Source organism: Dysidea avara, chromosome 1 (genome assembly GCF_963678975.1).
Source record: "Dysidea avara chromosome 1, odDysAvar1.4, whole genome shotgun sequence".
In the NCBI taxonomy this organism is placed as follows: Eukaryota; Metazoa; Porifera; class Demospongiae; order Dictyoceratida; family Dysideidae; genus Dysidea; species Dysidea avara.
In genome coordinates this window covers 31,318,971-31,346,834 of record NC_089272.1, presented here as the reverse complement: position 1 = coordinate 31,346,834, position 27,864 = coordinate 31,318,971, and the positions used below count along the sequence as shown (strand labels likewise).

General features: G+C 37.2%; 2 protein-coding genes across 3 annotated transcripts in view; one reads left to right on the top strand and one right to left on the bottom strand.

Moving 5' to 3' along the window:
- Positions 1-27,864, bottom strand: part of LOC136261598 (sushi domain-containing protein 2-like) — a 72,067-nt gene that overhangs the window by 17,025 nt on the left and 27,178 nt on the right. Inside the window, exons 3-6 of the mRNA XM_066055630.1 lie at positions 3,856-4,189; positions 3,414-3,692; positions 2,355-2,958; positions 599-840 (exon numbers count right to left, since the gene is read on the bottom strand). Of these exons, the coding sequence (XP_065911702.1) occupies positions 599-840; positions 2,355-2,958; positions 3,414-3,692; positions 3,856-4,189 (1,459 nt within the window). The remainder of the gene's footprint in view (positions 1-598; positions 841-2,354; positions 2,959-3,413; positions 3,693-3,855; positions 4,190-27,864) is intronic.
- On the top strand, positions 11,494-15,123 carry LOC136249687 (uncharacterized). Of its 2 annotated transcripts, XM_066041773.1 has the most exons (6): positions 11,494-11,625; positions 12,462-12,631; positions 13,963-14,415; positions 14,469-14,664; positions 14,712-14,849; positions 14,905-15,123. In XM_066041773.1, exons 3-6 carry the CDS (start codon positions 14,044-14,046, stop codon positions 15,063-15,065), a joined length of 867 nt encoding a protein of 288 aa, XP_065897845.1. In that variant the 5' UTR covers positions 11,494-11,625; positions 12,462-12,631; positions 13,963-14,043; the 3' UTR covers positions 15,066-15,123. The 2 variants fall into 2 exon arrangements, with proteins under 2 accessions (XP_065897845.1, XP_065897853.1); XM_066041781.1 differs by lacking the exons at positions 11,494-11,625; positions 12,462-12,631 and adding an exon at positions 13,070-13,189.

Sequence of the window (27,864 nt, the reverse complement as noted above, 5' to 3'; positions counted from 1 at the left end):
TATGAAGCTGAACTCTCTACAAAGAAATGTGTAATGAAGTTGAACTGTCTACAGAGAGACTTGTAATGTAGCCATGGTGACTGGATTTTAGCTGAACTCACTACAGGGCAACTTGTTTTGTAGCTAGGCTTGTGCCAATTTTGCTGGCATAATTTCAAGCATAATAGGCTAGCACAAGCATCAAGCATTATGCCAGCATAATAGAACAATTTTAATTAAAATGCACAATGTTCATGCCAAAAATATTAACATACTACACCTTAATATGTACTGCATTTCATATCAAGAAAATATGCAATGTTATTTTATTGTTTTTTTCACACTTTGCAGAAATATGATTGAGATACTCTAATAGAGCATTCACTTACTCTAATGCAGCAGTCAGGAAACGCTGATATACTCTAATAAAACAGCCAACTCTAGAGCAAAATAGTTTGATGTTCTTGTGCACTGTGATACAAAATTTTGTAGGTATATTATTGTTATTATTATTAGTATTTTACTTTACGGTGAAAGTATAACAGCAACTTGTGCTGACCTAATACTGAATTTTGGACAATAACAAATTACCTAACCTAGCTGATAAGGTGATATGTACCTGGTGGTTGTAAAACATATCTGCTACCATCATCAGATGGACGATGCTTGTAGTATTCCCTACAATCAGAAAATACTCCCTTGCAACAGTAGTAGAAAGGACGGACATCATGATAGAAATGCTGCAGCTTTCCAAAGAAGCCAGTGGGAGCATAAAGGTCTACAGTTCCACCTCCTGGTGGCCCAACCACTAGTTGTCCATCATCGTCATAACAACATTGTTGTCCTGAACCTTCATTTTCACTGGAAAACAAAGCTAATATCAAGACACACGGTAGTGTGTCATGCGGCCAAGAAAGCCAGCGCACCACAACATGAGTATATTGACAGGAAGAAAGAAAACAGCTTTTTTACATGTGCATATAGCTCCATGGCCCCTTCTCCAAAGCACACCATTTTTGTATTATATAGCTGTCTACCAGGTAGGGTACGCCACACAGAAAATTTGATTAAATTCGCAACAGCCATTTGCGAGATATGGGAGTTCAAAGTTTCATTTTAATTTCTTTGTTTTTTTCTTCTTATGCCATGAGAGCTATGGGGTCTTCGATTTCTTTTCGCAAACTTTGCAAAAATTGCTATAAAATGCAAATGTGTAACTCGATTGCCTCGATCTTTGGCACAAATGAAGAGCATATAACAGTGGATTCATGTACCAAGTTTTGCTGTGAATCTGAGGAATATCCAAGGAGTTGTGAGCATTTATTTACGTAAAAAAGATCAAACTTCTGTCACGGCTACAGGATAAACTAAGTATAGGAATAACTTGAAAATTGGTGTGTGGATAGGCTGATCATCGTAGCAGTGCCTTTTGATAGTTTAAATAACAATAGAGTTACAGCAACAAAGTTATTAAGCAAAAACCAAACAAATGTAAAATCATGAGATCGAGATACCCTAATATAAAGCAGTCACCTTGGACCACTACTACCTTAGCTGATCACCTCACTAAATTTCTGCTTTATAAATGAAATTTCTAGTTGAAATCTGCTTATAATCAAATGTTTGTAACTTCGTAGATCTACCAATAGAAGTACTAGATTGTTCTAGAATATTCTATGTATGTTCTATTAGAAGTCCTCAAAATATGCACTCTATTAGAGTATTACAATAATATTATCAAAATTAATATTGAAGTAAATCATGCAATGCAATACATTTATAAGCATAAGTCTGTCTTCAATATAATCATCCTAATGATTGTGTCTGCAATGAAGAGAAGAAATGTGAATAAAAACAAACCTCAAAGTCAGCCATAGGCTGGTTTTGGAGTCTTATAAAGTACAAAAAGAAGTGAAATCCACACAAAAACAGCCAAGCTTTGAAAAAATGGTGCGGCCTTAAATATCCTGGGTGAAAAAGTTGTGAAATCAAAGATGGCAGCCAAGAAATGACTGCAATGATGTTAATGCTAATAAATTTTATCAATGCGCACATTAATTTTTTTTTGCATTAACATCATTGCAGCCATTTCTTGGCTGCCACCTTTGATTTCACAACTTGTTTCACCAGGGCTTTTTAAGGTAGTACCATTTTTTCACAGCTTGGCTGTTTTTGTGTGGATACAGTATGCTGCAATGTATGTAACTAATTTGTAAAAATGGTTCTTCATACATATTCACTTCTGTGAGCTTGAAAGTCTATTGTTTCATATAATAGCAACAATATTCACTAGGGCTATTTACACTTGTGACACACAAGGTTTACTTGTTTATTGCATATAAAATATTTTGGTACAGTATGTGTACACACCATACCTTGTAAAAACTACTTGACGGAAGCAACTAGCAGTTCCAGGATGAAAAGTTTCTCTGAACCCATCACCAAGATCTTCCTCTTCAAAAACACTGTCAGTTCTAGCTCTTCCTACAGTAGGTGGACATGGTGGTAGTCGTGCCAAAAGTTGATCACCAATGCCCTTAGGTTGCCCTTCAGACCACTCCAGGCACCTTTTCCTGAGAAAATTTGATCCTGAGATTGTAACAACTTCAGACCATTGCTTAACTTTTCCTTTTAGTTCATTAAATAATTCTTGTACATAGCTTGGCATGGTTGAAGGAGCAGTGATTTCTGCAAGAGAAATCTGAATCAGAACACTTGAGATGTCATCATAGTTAGGAATAACAACACTATAGGTGCCATCGTTTGGGATGCTTTCTGCAAGATTGAAAAGAACATCTACATTACCGGACTCAGTGTCTATTAAAATGAGGTCAATGTTTACTGAGACTTCTATATCTTCCACTAGAGCAGTTGGTAGCAGCAAATCAGAGTCCCACAAAACTGTAACAGTGTCTTCTGAAACATAAAACTGATCCTCATCTACATCAGATGAAACCATGTCAGCATCTTCTGCTCCCACTACAAGCAAAATGATGTCATGCGTGTGTACATAACAACTTGATTTTATGTACATGAACATTTTGTTCATTTACAGGTATATATTGCTGTTTTGCTGTACTACTTCAGTCTCATATTTATGTACAGTATGTAGTGTTTAGTGCAAGACACGTGTACTACTATACATCATGTGACTATACTGTAACTTGCTAAGCACAAGAAGACCAAAAAGGAATAATAGACTTGTGTGCATATATGATTGTCTGTCTACATGCATGTGGTACTGAATAAGGTCAGGTTACACTTGATGGGTGGTCTGATTTGGAACTTTATATAGGAATTTTGTTTGTGGCAATAAGGTATGGTCGAGTTACACAGTAAGTATACCACCTCACTATACAGTGTGTTATACAAAGGTACCGTATGTACATCTCCTACAGTAACTGCATATGTGCTGGTGTAGCTAGTTAACTAACATGAATAGAAAGTAACTTCTTCTGATTCTATTAGAAAATCTGGTATAGTTATCTTGAAACCAACTCTTCCAACAACTTGCAATGATGGCGATACACAAACTATATAATCTTCATCAGCATATAGGCCCCTTGTTTCAATTTCATCGAAGTGACAAATTATGGAGCTGTTCACAAGAACATCAAAACATGGTCCAAATACTTGTACTAGTGTTCCTCCCAGAACACTACCATAACGAGGAAATGGCGTTACTGAAATTGTGGTAACCTCTATGTCTGTTCCTGCAAAGAGTAATATTGCACATGCATACAGTGTAGGAATTAACACATGTTCATTATACTGTATACAAGTAGCTAAGTGATTTCTACTAGTTTTGGTGCTTAGTCTCTAGCAGACCCAAAATTCTTTCATACATTATGCTCTGATATTGCTAAAAATCATTACCATTCTCCCCAATGGATCCAGAACCAGGTATGTATAAATCACTACATCCTGCTATTACAACAGCATTCTCATCTGTCCTGAATACCCACACCCCAGGTAAATCGATGTTGCTTGTTGATGTAATATTAATAATTTCACTAGTTTGAGACTGAGGAATAGCAGCATAACGTAGTCCATCTCCAGCGTTAAACCCAACTTGAGCTGGAGTACCACCTAATCCTCCACTACCACCAGAAGCATCACCAGTTGTCCACTGGATCTCACCATCAGCATATAAGAATATTACAAAAGACTGAAGCCCATCAGTTGCAAGTACTGCTTGAAATGTGTTGGTCTATTATACATAATAAAACAATGTAAATGTATCATTGTTTCAAGACACAAGGTATAGTGTGTAGTGTGGCCAAGGGAGATGGCATGTCACACTAGTGTGTTATTGACAGAGAGAACAAAACAATACTATTTTATGCATACATAGAGTAGTTCTGCTATGCGTTTACAGATTTTCACTATTGAAATTTAATTTCCTCCACCTTTAATAGTCTACATACAGTGTACCAATGTTGAACCTAATAATAATCAAGGCAATCCTGAGATATAAGCCTTCGAAGATTCTCCTAGCAATTGTGGCATGTCCACTGATGGCACTAACCATGAAAAGACTTGTCAAAGTAGATTAGAAAAGTAAATGTGAAGAGGCATTTCAAGAGATGAAGTAGATGCTGCTCCAATGTTAATGCCATTAGATATGGATAAGGAGTTCTTCCATCCACAGATGCTAGTGCAAGAGTATTTGGGGCATTGCTGGAGCAAGAAGGTGATCAAAAGTGGTAGTACTTTATTGTATACAATATATAAAATTATTAAGTTTAATAAAATGAAGTAGGGATCCAAGCGATAAAAGTAGTGAAACGAGAGATGAATGATGGTACTACAGCATAGATTGGTGGGAAAATCCCTACAATGGCATGTTATAACAATCATTTTGTTCAAGGGTTTTTCCCACCAAGTTATGCTGTAATACCATCATTCATCTCTTGTTTCATTACTTTTTATCACTTGGATTCCTACTTCATTTTTATTTTAATATAATTTAGTTTACAGTAAGTTAAAGCATACAGCTACATATGTGTGACTGTTCTATTAGGATGACTGCTGTATTAAAGTATCTCAGGTCAACACCTACCAGGATGTGTGTCAATTTTCATATTTTCATTGTGTAAGCATTATGGAAACAACTAGGGCAATGATTGTGGGGTGTTTCATGGTGGTCAAGTAAATAATATATTGTTAAAAGGTGTGGTCTCAGTGCTCAATCATTGCAATTAATCAACCAAGATCACATTAATAGGCATGGTATTGAACTTATCATGAAGTTACAGGTATCTACCAAATGTAAATGCTTAAATAAGTTTGCGGCATCTAAATGTGTATGAAAACATGGCATGTGGGCACAAACTACACCCTGTCACACTACAGGCCGTATCTCAGTACTGGAACAGAATATTTGCATTTTGTAACTTACATCATAAAGCCAATTCAATGCTTATTAAGGGCTAAGCATTGCTATAGCATAATGGTATTAAAAGTTATTAGTCAAGGAAATCTGAAAAAGTAGGCAAAATTCATGTGACCACATGCCTTGTTTTTGAAGGCCCAGTCGCATATGATGCTCAAGGAAAATTTTGATAGGGAAATTAATGCTTCAATATGATTTCATTGGATGAAGAGGACAAAGACCAGCCTGATTAATGATAAAAAGGTGCAAAGGGCACACACTAGTTGGAATCTCAAATGGTACATCCCACTGGTGAATTTGTTATTGTGGCATAAAATGATGGTCATGTGCTGCTTTGTTTGACCTCCAGCCTTGTGACTGTGACAGTGGTCAGGCAGGCAGGCTGCTGGCAGGCAAACGAAAATTCAAGTTTCAGTAATTTAAAAAAAAGTTCTATATCTGACTGCCCGTATCCTGTATTTGATGTTATATTGTTCTGTAAAAGTGATTTTGTTGTGTAAGATATTTCTAGGATGATTTTTAATAGCAGCATTTTAGGTGATGCATGTTATATTTGGGGATCCCTACTTAAACAGTACCACCATACTGTTTGATATGCAAGTTACTAAACCAACCTGAAAGTAACTTTGAATTAGCTGCTCTAGTACAGTGTATTTGCAGTAGAACATTTTCAGGTGTACCAGAATTTCTTTTTTCGGTGTTTAAATGGAGAATTCCAATAGTGTAGTCTATTCTTAATGAACTTTCCATCCTTTAGAGTTTATGTGTGGACATCACAGCAGTCTTGATACTCATCACCACTGACGAAGAAATGAAGAAAAAGAACACAGGAATCGCCGTGAAAGAAGTACAACTCGAGCGTGACTTTGGCGGCGGGAATGGGCTGACTGTTTGTCGTTTTCCTGAGTAAAAGATGTATCCGCGAAGACTGTACAGAAGGGGTTGTTGTAAACAAGGATAATAAGACTGTGTTATTGGTCGTAATGTGCTGATTTTTCACTGTACGCATTTTACACTAAACGATTTGCCGTTGTAACTCACAAGTGCATGCTTGTATCAAAACTATACTTCAGTTACAGTATCATGGTACTTCAGATAACACGTTGGTATAATAATTAAGAGTGTGTAGGTTGCACTGAAATCACCACAGTAGAAAAGGTGCAAAACGTTTGATAATTGATTAACGCAAATTAATGGGCCGCGTTCGATAATAGGTATTGGTGTTCGATAATTCATATTTTACGGAATGCAAAAATCTACTCATAACACGGATACTAATCGGATTCTATTGCTCAAACTTACGTGAGGTATTCTACAAGAAAGGCGCTACCTCCTGGTGAAAATTCGAAGTTGATACTACTTTTCTCGAGATATTTATGAAGTAAAGTATAAACCTTGTTCGATAATCGGTCACTGACTTACGTTACATGTAATTTTTTTTCTAACAGGCTATTTATGATCATTTACCCCGACAATGAAATGAAAGTTGACATCATCTGAACGGAATGAAGCTTCTGAATTGTTAAAATTAAGGGTGAACAATAAGCTAATTCAGCAGCACCTATCACAATCAACTGGGAAGATTGTTACCCTAAAAGATATCAGCAATATAAAGCACTCAATACGGAAAATGGATGGAAATGATTTGGAAAATTTGTCTTCTTATTTGAAGGCAATAGAAGGTAAAACATTTTGTGTAACTGAGTAATGTACATCACCAAATATTTTATTTATTGTGCATTGCAAGTATTCCACATTTTCGCACAAACCTAATTTTACAGTATTAAATCGATACAATGGGTGAAATATTTGTGAACAATAAAAATTGTGTAAATTTATTGAACACTTGTTTTCATGATGAAGAAAGGTGCTAAGTGCAAAAACATATTTCCCAAAGTTTAAAAATCTTTGTTTACTATCATCAATGTTCCCAAAGATATGAAAGATATGAGCATTAGTATGCTCCATGTTCAATAAGCCATTCACTCTTACTTTTTTCAAATTTTACCCTTGTAGTGCTGAAAGGCATAAATTACTTATTAATTTTATGAGAAAGTAACAGTGAAAGTCATGTTGATTGTGCTCGTAAGTTGTGACTGTTGAACTAGGCACATGTAATTTATTTTCAAGTTCCATTTTGTCACTGTACAAATCAATCTTTCTGTTTTTACCAGTTTTCTTTGAACTTTCTTAGTTTACAGGCTGAAACTTTGGTTGACCATTCCTATGTAGATAAATATTTAATTAAAATGAGTTAAAAATGCAGATCCGGTCTTATATAGCAGCAGTACGTCTTTGAGCACATAACATAGTTATCTCATATGCACTTGCATAATATATATTATGTGCATGCATACTTGAATGCAGAAGTAATAGAGGGGTGTGTAAGCACCCTTCTATATCTCCTCTAACAGACTGGAAACTGACTTACTAATGGACTAGAAACTTGCCTTAAATATGTATATATGCACTACTTAACTGCATGTGTAGTTGTCTTAAAACAATATCAATTGCAGTTACGCTAACCTCTGAACACAATCTTGAAGTGTGCTTGAACTGATATAGGATGCAGATTCAAGGCTGCCAGGCTTCCCAGGTACAGTCATGGATTTTTCTCCTTTCTGCAACTTTTCAAATACACTTAATATAACATCTTAAACAGGCTGTAGGACCAGGTGTCCTACAAACCTTCAGTTGCACTTGTGCTGTAAAGCCTTAAAAGAAATAAATAACCCCTACACTTGAAACTAGTTTGAAATCCAGTGGTTAGAAGTAGTATACTCATCATGTTATGGCTGTAAACCTGTTGCAGTGACGTGTAATCCAAGAAACAAGCTTGGAAGATACCATCAATTATATGCTATAGTACGTATTTTTTGGATTTTTATTCAAATTAACTGCTGCAATTATTGCTTTAGCAAGTCCCACACACCTGCACATGCCTACACACACACACACACACACACACACACACACACACACACACACACACACACACACACACACACACAGACACACAGACACACAGACACACAGACACAGACACACACACACACACACACACACACACACACACACACACACACACACACACACACACACACACACACAGAACACCACAGGTGTGAGTGCTTTTTGCATGCCATATGTACAGTGCTGTATATAGCAGGGTTAAAAATCAAGAGTTATTTGGATTTTCCAGGTCAACTGAGCCATAATGTTTGTGTCAAGTAGGTCACATTTACAAATATCGGATAACATGAATGACGTATCAATCAAGTTTTATCACTGCATTGGTTTAGGTGGATGGCAATGTAAGTGTGCCACTGGTGGGGTTTCATGCAGAATGAAAGATTAGTAAAAATGTGACCGAATTTTGGAAAACCGTCGATATACGCACAACAGCACTTTTGTAATAAAACGCATTTAAAAACTATGGGTAAAAAACGCAAGCTCCAGAAAAACAATTATACAAGTTTTTATCGTCTCATCGTCTCGCTGGTGGGTGAATTAAGCCGCCAATGGATAAATCCTGGGAATCATCGTGTTCGCCTGTCCATAGGGAGTACAAAAATCTTTGTTTCATCTACATAAACGAAAGGATTCCAAAGTTACAGATGTTTGTTTACGTTGCGGTGACGAAAGAATTTACTGACGATCGTTTTTCAGTGAATTTGCCTTCCTTCTCAAACAAAGAAGCATGCCTGGGGAAAAAAAACTATACCTTGGTGGATGCACAAATTCATGGTGAACACAATGAGCCAAGATTAAATTCCGTACATCGTTGTATCAGTAAGTTATGATGGTTTATGTAAGCGCCTGTAGATTCTTTTCTCGATAGCTTCTGTACATATCAAATTATTTGCTCGTCCGGCTGTCCAGTGCTGTATTTCCAACGCTGCTTAACTTAGGAAGCTGAAACTTGGCTAGTACATTCCCCTGTCCCTGTAGAAAACAATGAACAAATAAAATGCATTTAAATTGTGCGGATATCGACGGTTTTCTAAAATGTGACTGGATTTTGGAAAAACGATCCAAATCGCACATTAGAAGTTCCGAGATAAACGGTTTTAAAGAATTGAAGCCAGCATAACTCTCCAAGGATAGCAAGCACGCGTATGAAATTTACACAAAAGATGCATCAATCTGTTACCTTTCAAGCCACTTCCAGTACTTGTAGCTGCTTGTACAGTTTCCCGCCAAATAAGATAGAAAATCTGAGCAGTTGGACGAGCGAAGTAGTATCACGAGTGCTCACAAAGGGGTGGAGGTTGGGGGGTGGCGGGGAGGGCAAAAGATAGACCTCAAAATGGAGGCAGACCACGATTGGAGTCCAGACACCAGATTACAGGGCTGTGCTGGCTCCTTAGTGGCTGATATGTAGCAAAATCAGCAGAGAACACGTCTGGCCAACATTATAAGGCTGTCCACCAGTAAACCACTGACTCTTGCCAAGCCAGGTCCTACACAAGGCCTGAAACCGCCATTTGAGCACTCCACACCACCCAGAAAAGACGTGTGTAAAAACCAGCCTCGTGTAGTTTGAGTAGTGCTGAGGGTCAAAACTTGTAGTACGATAGTGTAGCTATCCACTGGTGGTGTTAGTTTGATTTTGCCTGATGTGCGATTTGGATCGGTTCTGTGAAATCTGGTCACAAATTAGGTCACAAATAATGACTGTATGCAAGCAGCCTATTGCTCCACCCCTTTTCACAGGGACAGATTAGTCATTATAGGTGCCTTGTATATAGGGGGAACATAACATTTGTAATCAATAACTCAAGAATGGGACTGTGTGATGAAACACGGAATTAGTTTCTAATAAGTTTTGGATGATATCTCTAACAGCAAGATTTACATGCTGCTCTCTGTAGGCCTTGGAGCCACACCCACTTATTGCGATTATATTGTTGAAGTAGTTCATCAATAAAAACTTATCTGGTTTGGAATAATGTACTATTTATGGCAACATTGAAATCAGGTCACTACTACCGATTCAGATGACCTGGAAGTAACCCAAGGTGTTCATTTTCACTATTTATATCTAAAACTTCTAGCTATATTTTGGGCACCCCACTAATATAAGTATTAAAATTTCTAGTTATATAGCGTGAGCTATCAGTCAGTAAAATAATTGGTATTGGTTTGGCTAAATAAGTAGGTTCATCACCTATGGGCAATATCACACATTTCCAATAAGTGGGCATGCCCCACAAAAAAAGTTGGCAAAGACTTATACAATCACTGTGTTTCCCATTGAGTTGTATGATATATAATGGATTAGTGGGGCATGGCTCCACGTATGCCTACAGACATGCAGTAATAGAAAAATATTATCTATGCTACATAGTGGATGTGACTCAATAAAGAGCTCAGACCATGATACACCACGATGCATCAATTCCCATGTCACCAAACTAAATGATTAATGTCACATGTGATCCAATTTGGGTCAGATGTGGATATTCTGTAAACCAGCTCAGAATGTGACCTGGGTGATTCGACCCTGATTCAACGCTGATTTGTACAAGTGTATAATGTTTTGTTCAATATTTGATATTAGATATAACTGCTGCTATGTATCATAAAATGTAGCTCTTGATCCATACCTTGGTTTTAGGGTTAGTTCCAAAATTACTATAGGGGTCAGTGGGTCATCAAGATCAGTTTCAACCCTAATATGTAGAACTTATGTACCCGTGTACATACTTGAAGTGCTCTTTAGAGCTATTTCTTCCAGGATCAACAGTTGAATTTCTGTGTGATGAAAACAAGAATCTTGTTGGTATTGTTTTTCAAGACGGCATTATGAAATCAACCTTTTCTGCTTTCCCAGAAGTTTTACTGGTGGATGCAACATATAAATTAACAGAATTGAGGATGCCCGTGTACTTGATGATGGTGGTTGATGGAAATGGTCAAAGTGAAATTGTGTGTACCTTTGTTACAATTTTGGAAACTGAGGAGTCAATGGGAAAAATGATACAAGTTTTCAAGTCTCACAATCCAGCTTGGGCCTCCTCAAGAGTTTTAATCTCAAACAAAGATTGCAGTGAGAGAGCTGTTTTTGCAAAAGAGTTTCCTGGTATTTGTTTATAGCTTTGTTTTATAGCCATGTTTTACGAAGTTTTAGACAAGAGATTACTTGTGACAAAATGGGAATCAGAGCTGGAGAAAGAGATCATGCTTTGGAAATTTTGTTAAAACTTGCATATTCTAGGTCTGAGTCAGACTACAATCAGCACTATGAAGTAAGCAAGAATGTGTGATGCATAAGTTATTACCACTTCATCAGTGTAAATAGCTGATGTACTTATTGTAGTCATGCATCTGTATTAAAACCATACTCACTGTACACATGGCTCAATCATGTATATGTGACCTGCTGAGTGAAAACCCGACTTGCTTGATTTTACAACTACATTGTTGTTTAGAGAGAATAAACAATGGGGTGTTAAAGTTGCAGTCTTTTCTGGTCAGTACTATGTACTTTTGGAGTTACAGCACTAGAAAGCAAAATTTGCAACATTGCCGTGAATTGAGGTATTCATCAAGGTACGATAAACTTACATTTTACAACATAACTTACGTTTTCTTTGTGGTACAAAAATGAAGCAAGGATATTCTCCATGAAAAGGCAAATCTAGTGATGTATTACGCATTTCAGTTTATGACATTTTTCACTGATTTGTGAATGCTTTATTAAATATCATCTGGCTACTTATACTGAGTGAGCTACACAATAGCTTATTAAGAGGCGTGGTTACCATTTCTTGATTTCTACGGCAATTAAGAGAAGACAATAAGTATCTGCTTAATAGTTGGCTTAAAAGGGTTCCAGCTAGATAAAAAGAGCTAGTTAATTACACATGTACAACTCACCTATAAGCGAGTTTTAAAAAGGGTTAGGCTAACTTATTTCAAAATGGGCCTATCTAAATTTGTAGTATTAAATCTGGGTGGCGCATTTCAAAATGGGTTGACCAATTTTAAATCAGTCAAATTTCGTAGAGGTTCATAACACTATTGTATCATGTGTATTATGCATGTAGGTATGTTATGTGACTTCATGGTGTTGTTATTATAGGATTTACGACTTGCTGGTCTCACCACAGTTTTTACTTACTACAATGATAATTGGCATCCCATTCGAGAGGAATGGGTAGAATGTTTTAAGAACACAGCCTTCACCCTGGGCGAGAGGACAAACAACAGATTAGAGAGTATCAACGCTAAAGTGAAGAGTGTTTGTGCAAGGTATCTGCATGCTTAAATGCATACCTAGACAAGTATAAGGGAAAATTAAGAATTGTAAATTCAATTAGGGATCATAGAAAAAAGTAGGAGGTCACCTACACTTGCAGATAAACTAGTGGACATTTAATCCATAATTCAGTCATGGATACAAGGATAAATGTTCACTAACATATTTGCAGGTGTAGGCAACCTCCCTTGTTCCCTACGTTTTTACTACTGTATGATCCCTAGTCAAACTTTAAAACTCTTATATATGTACTTGTTTGTTTACATTTTCGCCAGAGGTAATGTTTATGACTGAAAATGTGCCCCAACTATAAATTATTGTCTTGAAACCATTACACTTTTCTTTCAGCTATTTTCAGCTCATTTCACAGTGCTACAAACAAAAAACAGTAGAAGTGCCTCTGCAATCAATCCGGTAACCATGGAAAATATGGATGATTCCTGTTTACAATTGTATGGAAGCCATTACGCTACCACAATCAACACCTTGTTATCACAAATTGATACCTTCGGCTGTTAACAAAAAGAAATGGGACACAAAGGAGGACAAAGGTAAGTCCATGATGTGTACATTGTACATACTGTGGTGCATCTGTCAAGCTAAAGCAACACTGAATAAAATAGCTAGCTATTATCGAGTTGCACTTGTCTGAAGGCATCAGGCAGGCAGACAGGCAGTAGAAAATTGCATTAAACAAAAATTTTTAAAAATCTATTGGAAACATTCTGAAGGCACTTTTGGGCTTGGTTATACCTAACCAATACTGCCAAGGTGACAGGATGGTATTGTGAAGATGATTTTTGGATGATATTTTTGGCCAACTCTCCATGTTCCCTAATATAAAGCACAGTATACCGCCTAATGTATGATACACAATTCATATTCAAGGGCTAAACATTAAAACATATCTATTGTGATTATACGTGTGGATCATTTACTGTATGAGTAACTACCATGGCTCACCATATTATAGGGACTTTTCTAGACGGTTTCACTCTGTTGTAATTATTATCCAAGTTAGGGAAAGAATGATAACTAAGAAATATTATATAAGTGTACTTGCTTATTACCATGTACTGTATACTGTACTAGTGCAAATCGTTGCACGGTAGTATGATTGCAATAATTTCAACATTTCTCATCAATGTATGTACCATGATCACTTATACCTATTCTTATACTGTTTAATTACTCAGTATGCAAGCCTCAACCAGCACATCCTTAATATATACCTCTTGTGTTCTTGCTCATGGATACATGAATACAAAATTATATACCTATATTTTATGTAATATCCTAATTTAAAGTATAAATCATTGTACAGGTACAGCACACTCATGCATTTTTTGAACACTTTTGTGCCCTGCTGTCAACTTTACAGAATGAGAGGGATCACTGCACATTGATGGCTATGGTGAAGAAAAGGATTGATATGAAAGATCCTGTAGAAATTGAATACTCCTCAATTCTCACACCTTATGCATTAAATTATGTATCCAAGCAGGTTTCATTGCGGAGGAAGGTCACCATAGTCTCAGAACATGATCGAGAATGCCATATTACATCATCGGAATGGATTTTGAAGGAGACAGTCAACGGATGCCACTGTGCATTTTGGAACACCACCAACCTCCCTTGTCGTCATATTTTTGCTGTGCGAGAAAGAAAGAAACACCCTTTATTTACTCCCTTACTTCTTGCGGAACGTTGGACAAAGGATTATATGAGAGATGCTTACTATAAAAAATCAGAATTAACAGTTGAGGCTTCAAGCAGTGTGAGTAGTATATGATTATACAGCTATAAAATTCACTATAATTGTATGTACAGATTTCAAGTATTGGGCATGGTCCACAACGGTCATGTTTAACACAGCACCAGAAATACCATAAAAGCCATATTGTTGCTGTGGAGTTAGCTTCTCTTTCTTCCGAGGTTGGCATGACTGAATTCACAAGAAGGTACACTTTGCTACAGACCTTGAGAGATATATGGGCATCTGGAAGGGATGCAATTCTTTGTGCAGGTATGTAATCACCCGTGTTTGTTAATATTTTTATGGCATTTATGCAGCTCAAGATCAGCACTACAGTGACCAAAGAGGAACTGTTGCTGTTACTGCAAGTCAATCCCTTGTTGGTTGTGTCAGTGAAGGTCACAGTGCTAATCAGAATGCTAGGAATGAAGGCAGTCAAGCTGTTGAGAATGCTGGTGAGTGTGGACTGACAAACATTTTCAGCACTTATGCAATGAACTCTTTTGATAGGTACATGTACGACACAATCTAATGCTGTTTGTAGTAATAGTAGTGGATCAAGTACCAGCCATGGTGATAATGAAAGTGATGGTACAAGAAATAGTGAAGTAAACACTACAGAAAATCACCTACTTGAAAAGAATGATCATCATGATCAAGATACTTTGTAGTTTAATGACTACTTACTCAAATTTTGCATAGGATATCAGCTGCCTGTACCATTGGTAGACACAGTGCAAACTAGAAGCAATGGTGTAAATGGTGTGTGTGTGTGCGTGCGTGCGTGCGTGCGTGCGTGCGTGCGTGCGTGCGTGCGTGCGTGCGTGCGTGCGTGAGCCAAGTGGCTAGAACACCTGCCTGATAGTCAAAACATTCTAGGTTCAGTACCTGGTTATGCAGTTACTGTTGTTTCCTTGAGCAAGAAATTTTCTTCACGTTACTTAGCTGCTCATGGGGACCTGATGACTTTGCATTACTCAGGTGCTAAAAGTCAAATCCTATTGGGGCAAGACTAATAAAATAAAAGAGGTTGTATCATGTCTCACACTTGAAGGTATTGTTAGCCAACCTTCACCCAACATGAATAGTTGGAATTTGCTTCCTGAGTTAACACCTGGTAGCCATTTGATGTTACAACTCCCAGTGTCCACTAGGTAATTTTGATGTACGTAGTATGGTAGTTGAAGGGTTTGATGGTAGCCATTTGATGTTACAACTCCCAGTGTCCACTAGGTAATTTTGATGTACGTAGTATGGTAGTTGAAGGGTTTGATGGTAGCCATTTGATGTTACAACTCCCAGTCTCCACTAGGTAATTTTGATGTGTGTAGTATGGTAGTTGAAGGGTTTGATGGTAGCCATTTGATGTTACAACTCCCAGTGTCCACTAGGTAATTTTGATGTGTGTAGTATGGTAATTGAAGGGTTTGATTCTTGCATTTGCTTTGTGCAAGTGTACATATACCGTAAATCAGGAAAATTTCAATGCAGAAAATTTTCGTCTATTAAAATTTCTATGCTACATATTTTTGTCACTTTTGACGGAATAGCTAGCTATACGTTAATATTTGTATACACGAATTATCCATATAATAGTTAACAATAATTCGTTGTTTTAATTTTCATCGATACAGCCAGCGATGAAAATCTTTTGACGACAAACTTTTCCTGTTTTACGGTAATACAGTATGTGTTGTGTATAGTATGTGTATTGTGTGTGTGTGTGAAATAGTGTAATCAGTAAATTACCAGGGGTGGTATTAGAACTGAGGTACAAACTTGCAAAACATTTATCACAATCTGATTGCATCCACAGAGTTACAAAGTATTAGGTTACCTAGTAAAATGCGAAAGAGAGGAAGACCTAAAGGAGCTGACAAGACTGTTATTGGTCTCCCTAGAAAGAAGTCCAGAGGAAGCAGGCCTGTGTCATTCCTATACAAAGGTGCTAAGCAAAAGGAACTTGGTATGTATGTTAAATAACCTGTGTGGATCTTGGAAGATGTTTTCATTTTTAGTGATTTTAACCTGGTTTGTTGATCTACAAATTGCAAAGGACGCCATAGATGGGAGCCGAATTATAGAAGAGGATGATGTAGAAATGAGACCTGAGATGGTTTCATCATCATGCACTGATGAAAATGTCTGCTTAGATATGTGCAGGAAGTATTGCACCCGGGAAGCATGGGCAGCTATTAACAGTGTAGTATCTATAATTCAAGCCAATCCCACATGGTATTGTGGAAGATGCACAAGGGAGATAATTGACAATGAACAGAATTCAATTGTTTGTGAAAGCTGCTTAGTATGGTACCACTTTAATTGTGTTGGTCTCAAAAGATCACCGAAGAGGAGAGTATGGATATGCCGCTCATGCTTTGAAGAATCTGCTGACCAATAGGTAGCCCAAGATTATTTCACGAAGTAGTCAAACATTAATTAATTTAAGAAATTTCTTCTTTGCTGTACTGTTATAGTTCAAATGATCAATTCTGTACTATAAAAGGTGCAGCCAGTAAATGACAACTAAAAGTAATAATCACTTTCCTGGTATATAGACAACATACAGAATGACATGGTGTGTGCATACAGTAGATATGTGTGTATACAATGGAACTTGTGGACATTTTACAGAATTGGGATGTAAAACTTTGGAGTCGGATCTGTTGACTCCATTTTTCTTGATGTGGAGAATTTGTTAAAAAATTGGTTTCACTATTTCAAATATTGATCTTTTGACTACAGGGGAACTTGAGCAGTACTTGAAATTGTTCCATGTTGGAGAGCTGCAACTTGATGTTATAATATGTAGATGTAATACCCTTCCCAAAATCTCAGATACACCCCTTAAATTGTGAGTGACAATTACACTGTATGTAGATCAGTTCGATCTTGTAGCTAATATGTAAATATTTCCCAGGTTAAAACTGCATGCACCGAACACATTAACTTTCACACTTGTAGTGCTGAACTGACTATTAAGTTTGATATCCAAGAGCCCAAGTGTCTTAAATTATGCCTGTTTTTAAAGTAACACATTAACTTTCACTTGTCCTTAAATTCAATTTCAAGCTTTAAAAGTCTCTAAGGCAGGTTGACCTTTAAAATAGCATGCTAAACCAGCAAAAGTACCCTCAAATTTAATCTTGAAAGGCTTAAAATTCTCCTTGTTTTGAGAATGGTCTTATAGCAGCAACACTGATACATCAAACTCTATAGTCTGTCATTTAAATGTAAATTTACATCCACTTATAACATCAATGGCAATCCTATAAACACTTCCCATTTGCATAAAGACCTAGGTGTCCTGATTAGTGACAATCTCAATTGGAACAAGCATCATGACTACATTATAAAGAAAGCCTATAAGACTCTGGGACTTGTACGTAGAACCTTTTGTAAAACCATTGTGCCTTCGGTTACGCTCAAACTATATATATCCTTAGTAAGATCGCAGCTCCTATACTGTGCACCAGTGTGGCGACCTCATCTCTTAAAAGACATCTCCAAAATTGAACAACTTCAATGTAGGGCAACTAAATATATTTTACAAGACTTCTCCTCAGACTACAAAACACGGCTGACAAAACTCAATTTGCTTCCATTAATGTACATCTTTGAAATATCAGACATATTAATCTTTTTTTGTCAACTCTCTGAAACATCCCACTCCAAGCTTCAATATCAACCTCTACATTCCATTCTCCCATAGTACTACAAGATCCAATTCAGTCAAGCTACACCACAACATATCCTTTACTAATAAAGAGCGTCATTTTTATTTCAACCGAATCTGTCGCCTTTGGAATTCCCTACCAATCATTGATATAAGTTTGCCTATAGAAACCATCAAAAGATGCATCAAATCTTTTCTCTGGAATCATTTTATCACAAACTTCAATTCTACTGACCCACACAAATATCACTATCTCTGTCCGTGTGGTAACTGTGTCAGCAATCATCTTGTCATGAACTTTGATCTCTTGTAGTTACATACTAATTGATTTATAATTAAATAAATAGGTAACTTACTGTAGTTAAGTAATTAATTTTGTAACATACTCAGGCCACTAGCACAGGTTGCTAGTGGACCCTCAGCATGGACTAATATTGTTTTCATGAATGTATAACCACTGTATCTGTATGTAGTTGTACCCATGCTGAAAAGCCTTATAAATATAAATAAAAAAATAGTAGTATACTATAATCTGGCTTCACCCAATGATCACGACTCAGCCTAGCTTGATAATTAGTCTGGCAGCTATTTAACCATGCAAGCTCCCTCTACATTCAGAGGAACATGTTGCTGTAGACCTTCAGTGCTGGTTATTATTGTTATTATCTACTTTACCAGTTAGGCACTGGAGGGTGGTCACTGTAAAGTGTTAATAATAAATAAAATAATAAAAGATTTGTTAACCAGACTTTTCAACTTGCGCTGCTTGAGTAGTTACTAATGATGACGATCAGTAGCTAATTTGAAGTGGATCACCACACTTCATTGTTCATGAGGAGTACCTATAACACTTAAAACAGGGGCTTAAAAATCCAGTGGACACTTTCCGGCTCCCTTGTAGAAAACCAGTCACTTTTCAGTCCTCCGCTAGCTTTATTCCGATACTTTCTTCCACTTCAATGGATCAAGCTGGCCTCAAGTACGAAGTATTGGTGGTCTTCAACTGAAAGTACGCAGCAATATTGGTGCTAAGGCTACTGATGCGGCGCCCCGCTTAATATCTATGGCACGTGATGAACTGACGGAGCTGTAGCATTGGCAAACCACCTCCGGCTGCCGGAGCTCTAGACACATCGAATTACATATCACAGAAAATGATCGATATACTCTAATAGAACAGTCAATATCTCTAATAGAACAACCAGGCAGCTGACTGTTATATTAGAGTATATCGATCTTTTCGGTCACATGCATTTTGAAGAGCAAAGATGTGCCTCATTATTATTTATTATTATTAGCACTTTACAGTGACCAGCACTGAAGGTCTGACAGCAACATGTGCTGCAGCCTTAGGATTACCTAACCTAATTTCAAGGACTTAGACCTAGTAACTTGACTTACTAGCTGATAAGGTGTAACAGAAAAGGGGCCAAAGTAAGGAAAAAATCCCTCCAACCCCAGGATTCGAACTGCAGGTCACCCAATGTCTAGTCGGGGCCACACTCAGTCTTCCTCCAGGAGGGATGGATTTTCTTCCTTAAACCTAAAGTATTTATTATTAGCACTTTACAGTGTTCATAACATCAATACACTCAAAAGTGACCCCAATGGTGCCAGAGTGTACACAAAGACAAAGGGTGTCAGAGAGTACACCTCACTTACAGGGTTTAGTCAATTAACAGGTGTCAGAGATTACACCACTGGATGTTCTGAAGGGTACACAAAAATCTTCAGAGAACCCGATCCATGCAATGTGTCCAGTGACAGAGCCCACTCAGTATTCCATCCTGAGTCTACTCATAGTGCACTTCTCCCTTGCACTAGAGAATCCATCATAGATTTAGCTGTCTCATAGAGGCATACGTCAAGACACACGGTAGTGTGTCGTGCGGCCATAGAAGCTGGCGCGCCACACCGTGAGTATATCAACAAGAAGAAAGAAAACGCAATTTTCACACCTATGTAGCTCTGTGATCCCTAATCCTATTGGAACTAAATTTGCTACAGAAGTGCCGGCCAGTTAGGGGAGTCTACATACCAAATTTGAAGAAAGTCGCTCCAGCCATTTCCGAAATACTAGCGAACAAAATTTCGTTTTAATTTCTTCGTTTTTGTCTTCTTCATCTTCATTTCGCACACTTCGCAAAATCCGCCATAAAACACGAATTCGTGCTCTGATCGGGATAAAGTTTGGCACACTTAAAGGGCTCATTAAGGCAAATCTCCGTACCACCTTTGGTAGAAATCCAATGAATATTCACGGATTTATGACCGATTATTTGCGTAAAATAAGGTCGAAGGTCCGTCATGCCTACAGGGTAAACTCCTTGGAGGAAACAGTTGCAAATTGATATGTAGATGGAGTTACCATCGTAGGAGTGCCTTTTTGTGGCTTGAAAGGAATCGAGATAAAGACCATGGAGATATGACACAAAACCCAACCTGTGTCAAAATTACGCGATTAATTTTTATGAATAAAAAAAACTATTAGTTTTCGTGTCTATCAAGCAAACCGCTTAAAGCAACGAGCTGAAAATCAGTATGTAGCTTGGATAATCATCATAGAAAGTCCTTGCAGTAGTACAGAAGAATCGGATTACAAACCACTGAGTTATGATTCGAAAGACAACTACCTGTAGCAAATGCAAGATCGAGATACTCTAATAGAACAGTCACCCTAATAAAGCATTCAGCTGAGTTTATAATTTGTCAATTATATTACATTGCAAGTTATTCTGTAGGGAATTCAGCTACAAATAAGTCACCTTGTAGTCAGATCAGCTAGAAGAAGGTACCAAATAGAGAGTTCAGTTACAAAGAAACCATCATGTAGAGAGTAGAAGAAGTCACCTTGTAGAGAGTTCAGCTACAAAGAAACCACCATGTAAGAGAGTTCAGCTGCAAATAAATCACCTGTAGAGAGTTCAGCTAGAAACAAGTCACCCTGTAGAGAGATCAGCTATAAACAAGTCACCCTGTAGAGAGTTCAGCTAGGAGAAGTTACATTGTAGAGAGATCAACTACAAAGAAACTACCATGTAGAGAGTTCAGCTGCAAATGAATCGCCCTGTAGAGAATTCAGCTACAAACAAATCGCCCTGTAGAAAGATTAGTTAGAAGAAGTTACCTTGTAGAGAGTTCAGCTACAAACAAATCACCCTGTAGAGAGTTCAACTACAAACAAGTCATCCGGTAGAGAGATCAGCTAGAAGGATCACTTTGTAGAGAGTTCAGCTACAAAGAAATCACCCTGCTTCATCTTTTCTTCTTTCTGTGGTAATGAAAAAATGATAGGTTAAAAAGCCCTAAAGCCAGCCATAGGCCGGCTTTGGAGTATACAAATACAAAAAGAAGTGAAATCTAATCCAAAACAGCCAAGCTGTGAAAAAGAGTGTGGCTCTCAGAAAGGCTATGGTGAAAAAAGATGTGAAATCCAAGGTGGCGGCCAAGAAATGGCTGTGATAGTAGGTTAATGGTAAAATGTTAATAACGACAATTCAGGTGAATTCTGTGCCAAGACCAAGTGGCACCAAATTCACCTGAATTGTCGTTATTAAAATTTCTACCATTAACCTACCATCACAGCCATTTCTTGGCCGCCACCTTGGATTTCACATCTTTTTTCACCATAGCCTTTTGAGGGCCACACTCTTTTTTTACAGCTTGGCTGTTTTGGATTAGATATCCAAGGTGGTGGCCAAGAAATGGCTGTGATGGTAGGTTAATGGTAAAACCCTTAATAACGATAATTCAGGTGCATTTGGTGCCGCTTGGTCTTGGCAAAAAATTCACCTGAATTGTTGTTATTAAAATTTTTACCATTAACCTACCATCACAGCCATTTCTTGGCCACCACCTTGGATTTCACATCTTTTTTCACCATAGCCTTTCTGAAGGCCACACTCTTTTTCACAGCTGGGCTGTTTTGGATTAGATATATATAGATATAGATATAGATATATCACCAATGGCAGAGACCATTTGTCAGACCAGTCAGGCCTTTGCTAGCAAAATCGGCCTGTTCAGGAAGGCCCTACTAATGGGTCATTCAGTACTAGAGGGTTATCACATTCTCCTCTTGTCTGCTCCCCTCCACCCTGCAACCCATACTTATCTACAAAGGATGCAACGACACTGGAGGAGGAAATACAGTCCCTAAGGAGGCCATTTGTCAAATTTCATTTCCAACAGAGAGGTTATACTCGAATAGGTTCATGGTACTAAAGAAAGTGGGAGTCAGGGACCTGACATCAACTTGAAGCACCTAACCATACTTGAGAAACCAGAGCATTTTAAACTTCAGAATTCAAGGGAAAGCACTTCAGTGAATAAATATTTAGTTGACACAGCAAACCCAACAATGGTCATAAATCCAACTTTGGTAAAGTTCTAACTGGTGTCCCCCACAGTACTTGCACTTTTGATGTTTTTAGCATACATAAAATGACATCACTACAGGGGTTTCTTCTAAGATGCTGATGACTGCAGTCTCTACCGAGCAATTACTTGTAAACAAGATAGGATTGTGGCAGTTATGCTGGCATAATTTTGAGCATAGTGGGAAGTGATTGGCACTGAAAACTATGTTGGCAGAATGGGGGAATTCCCTGTTAGATTATTGCAATCCGGTTATCAAAATGGTAGCATCAGTCAATTGTTAGACTGTTGAGGATGATGAATCCGATGATGTGATGATGATGATGATGATGATGATGATGATGATGATGATGATGATGATGATGATTGATGATTGATGATTGATGATGATGATGATGATGATGATGATGATGATGATGATGATGATGATGATGATGATGATGATTGATGATTGATGATTGATGATTGATGATTGATTGATGATGATGATGATTGATGATTGATGATTGATGATGATGATGATGATGATGATGATGATGATGATGATGATGATGATGATGATGATGATGATGATGATGATGATGATGATGATGATGATGATGATGATGATGATGATGATGATGATGATGATGATGATGATGATGATGATGATGATGATGATGATGATGATGATGATGATGATGATGATGATGATGATGATGATGATGATGATGATGATGATGATGATGATGATGATGATGATGATGATGATGATGATGATGATGATGATGATGATGATGATGATGATGATGATGATGATGATGATGATGATGATGATGATGATGATGATGATGATGATGATGATGATGATGATGATGATGATGATGATGATGATGATGATGATGATGATGATGATGATGATGATGATGATGATGATGATGATGATGATGATGATGATGATGATGATGATGATGATGATGATGATGATGATGATGATGATGATGATGATGATGATGATGATGATGATGATGATGATGATGATGATGATGATGATGATGATGATGATGATGATGATGATGATGATGATGATGATGATGATGATGATGATGATGATGATGATGATGATGATGATGATGATGATGATGATGATGATGATGATGATGATGATGATGATGATGATGATGATGATGATGATGATGATGATGATGATGATGATGATGATGATGATGATGATGATGATGATGATGATGATGATGATGATGATGATGATGATGATGATGATGATGATGATGATGATGATGATGATGATGATGATGATGATGATGATGATGATGATGATGATGATGATGATGATGATGATGATGATGATGATGATGATGATGATGATGATGATGATGATGATGATGATGATGATGATGATGATGATGATGATGATGATGATGATGATGATGATGATGATGATGATGATGATGATGATGATGATGATGATGATGATGATGATGATGATGATGATGATGATGATGATGATGATGATGATGATGATGATGATGATGATGATGATGATGATGATGATGATGATGATGATGATGATGATGATGATGATGATGATGATGATGATGATGATGATGATGATGATGATGATGATGATGATGATGATGATGATGATGATGATGATGATGATGATGATGATGATGATGATGATGATGATGATGATGATGATGATGATGATGATGATGATGATGATGATGATGATGATGATGATGATGATGATGATGATGATGATGATGATGATGATGATGATGATGATGATGATGATGATGATGATGATGATGATGATGATGATGATGATGATGATGATGATGATGATGATGATGATGATGATGATGATGATGATGATGATGATGATGATGATGATGATGATGATGATGATGATGATGATGATGATGATGATGATGATGATGATGATGATGATGATGATGATGATGATGATGATGATGATGATGATGATGATGATGATGATGATGATGATGATGATGATGATGATGATGATGATGATGATGATGATGATGATGATGATGATGATGATGATGATGATGATGATGATGATGATGATGATGATGATGATGATGATGATGATGATGATGATGATGATGATGATGATGATGATGATGATGATGATGATGATGATGATGATGATGATGATGATGATGATGATGATGATGATGATGATGATGATGATGATGATGATGATGATGATGATGATGATGATGATGATGATGATGATGATGATGATGATGATGATGATGATGATGATGATGATGATGATGATGATGATGATGATGATGATGATGATGATGATGATGATGATGATGATGATGATGATGATGATGATGATGATGATGATGATGATGATGATGATGATGATGATGATGATGATGATGATGATGATGATGATGATGATCTAATCTTCTTGATAATGACAAATTCAGATTCAAGTACTGTAACTGTTTCTCAACAACCTGACTCCTCAACAGAGAACATTGACAGTAGTATGACCAGTGCAAGAAATAGCAATGATAGCCAGGTCATTTCTCTATTGGATAAACTAAAGCGGCCAACTCCACAGATATTGCAAGAAGGAAAGTTAAAACAAACCCTCCACATACTAACAAACGGCAGTGTAGTGGCAGTACATCTTCATCCCCAAAAGCATCACACCTCAGCAAAGAGTGAAAGAGTTCGATGAGCCACTAACCATTTCTAATGGGTATCTATTCTGTTGTGCCTGTAAAGAACAAATCAGCACAAAACTAAGAATCATTTGCATTCTACAAAACACAGTGAGGCAAAAGAGAGGCTAAAAAGGAAAGAAGCCAGAGAAAAAATATTGTGGAGTGCCTAAGGAAGCACAATGATAGTACTCATATGAGAAGAGAAACACTTCCAGAAGACCAGCAATGTATCATGTACAAGTAGTGTCTGCTTTTCTTAAAGCTGCATGGTGACAAAAATTGAAGATTTCAGGGATCTTTTAGAGGAGCATGAATGTTGTCTTACTGACCGGAGAAATATGTACAATTATGTTCCATATATTTTGCAGCAAGAAGAAAAGTGGATTCATGATGAAATCACTGAGAGAGTTTTGTCTGCAGTATTTTATGGCACAGCACGTTTTGGAGAAGCACTAGCTGTCATATTGCAATTTGTGAGTGATGACTGGGTTATTCAACAATGTTTGGTAAGAGTTTAGTTGCTTTACTAAGTATTTAACTGGTGAAGAAATAGCCAGGGAGCTAAATAGTATCCTCTCTGCTAATTACAGAGTACAGCCAACACATTGCTAGGAATAATGAGAGATTGAGCAAGCACAAATAATGTTGCTATGCAAACTATGAAAGTAGTGTAGCCCAATGCGATTAGGCCTGAGACTATTATGCTTTTGAAATTGCCTATTATGCTTTTGAGCATTGCTCCAAAATTTCTCCTATTATGCTCCAATTATGCCCAGTTGTATCCCATTATGCTCCAAATATGCTCATATAAAATCATGTCTTGACTGCTCTATTAGAGTACGTAATGCATCTGTGAGCGTTCTATTAGGATATTTCATTTTTCATTATGTGGTGACTGTCTTATTAGAATATATCGATCTTTAACTAATCTTTTTCACAATGTAGCTATAAATCTGATTTTTACCATGTTTGCACACTGCATCATGCAAAATAGGCAGAGTTTCAGCTTCTCTGATAACTAATGCACAAAAATTTTGCCTAATATGCTGGCATTATGCTGATGCTTTTGGCTACCTATTTATGCCCCAAATTATGCTGGCATAATTGGCGCAGGCCTAAAAGCGATTGAAATTGGTATATTTTGGAGATTTATGGCATTTTATTGAAGAGAATGATGATATCACTCCTGCCTATAGGTTGAAGTTACTGGGAATCACTCAGACAAACTTACTCATTTAAAGATGTAGTTGGCAGCTATCATTGATGTAGGTGAGCCCTTTGTTAAAGTTTGCTACTATTTAGAAGGTAATGGTCGATTAGTATTGCAATACTATGAAACTGTTGAAAAGCATTCATATGCCAAAAGTTAATGCCACTATACAGTCTATACAGTCTGACTGGCAAGCTACTTTCTGACCCATAGAGTGTAAACTGGATTAGATATGCCAAAACGTGTGTAAACCTGGTTTAGATTACTTCAAAAGGCAGTTTTCCACAAGTACAAAGAGTAATTTGCTAGTGTTTAAGGGTTGTCGGCTATTCTTACTGCAAAAGATTTATGCTATGAAGGTAGATGCAGACAAGGTTAAAGAGGCACTTTTGCCCATTCTTTTCTTAAGTCCTAAAGAACAACTTGATCAATTGCTTTCAGAATTGTCTGCATATCTGACATGTGCTGTCAATGCTAGTAATATACAGAAAAATTTGGAATTTTCAACTAGAGTAGGGGCCATAGCACATCAATAAAAAGTACTGTAACAAGCTGGAGTAGTGTATGATATTAAATCACAGTAAAAGAACACGAACTGTTATATCCCTACTGTGCATTTCCATTATGATATCTTGAGCACAGTAGGGATATAACACTTCTTATTGTTTTACTGTGATTCAATATTGTGCACTACTCCAGCTTGTTTCAGTACTTTTTTAACAAGCACATCGATAAAAAGTACTGAAACAAGCTGTAGTAGTGTACGACATTAAATCACAGTAAAACAATACGAAGTGTTATATCCAGCTACTGTGCATTTCCATTATGGTATCTTGAGCACAGTAGGGATATAACACTTCTTATTGCTTTACTGTAATTCAATATCGTGCACTACTCCAGCTTGTTTCAGTACTTTTTATTGATGTGCTATGGTCCCTTATGTAGCTAAAGTCTTTGAGCAGGCTGTAGGACCAGGTGTCCTACAGACCTTCAGCACTTGTGCTGTAAAGCATTAATAAATACTTTAGTTGAAAATTCCAAATTTTTCTGTGTACTTGTTTGTTAACTTTTTTTTGTAAATATCATTATTATGACTGGTGAACCCACGTATACCACATCTGAAATGGCACCGCGCACCCCAACTATATCAATTATCAATAATATCATCTGAAAAGTGATTCAGAAGTATCCATTACGCTTTGTTGTCAGCTATGTTCAACCTGTTTCACAGCATTTCGGGTCAAGAACTGTTCGAAAAGCACCTCTGCAATCCATGCATACTGAAAGAATTGGTGCCACGTGCCCCAGTTAGCTATAATTATTGTCTGAAAAGTGAAGTATCCATTACACTTCGCCATCAGCTATGTTCTACCCATTACACAGCAGTATGAATTGAGAACTGTTCAAAAAGCACCTCTTCAGTAAAAATAGCCACTATGAAAAATACGGACAATTTCTGTTACGAAGGGACCGTGCTACCACCAAATCGACACTTT

Excerpts from the sequence above, each read along its gene's own strand:
- LOC136249687 (XM_066041773.1), top strand. The coding sequence starts at position 14,044 with ATGGCTATGGTGAAGAAAAGGATTGATATGAAAGATCCTGTAGAAATT. Across the intron at positions 14,416-14,468 it reads CAGTTGAGGCTTCAAGCAGT|ATTTCAAGTATTGGGCATGG; the intron begins GTGAGTAGTATA and ends TTGTATGTACAG. Across the intron at positions 14,665-14,711 it reads GGATGCAATTCTTTGTGCAG|CTCAAGATCAGCACTACAGT; the intron begins GTATGTAATCAC and ends GCATTTATGCAG.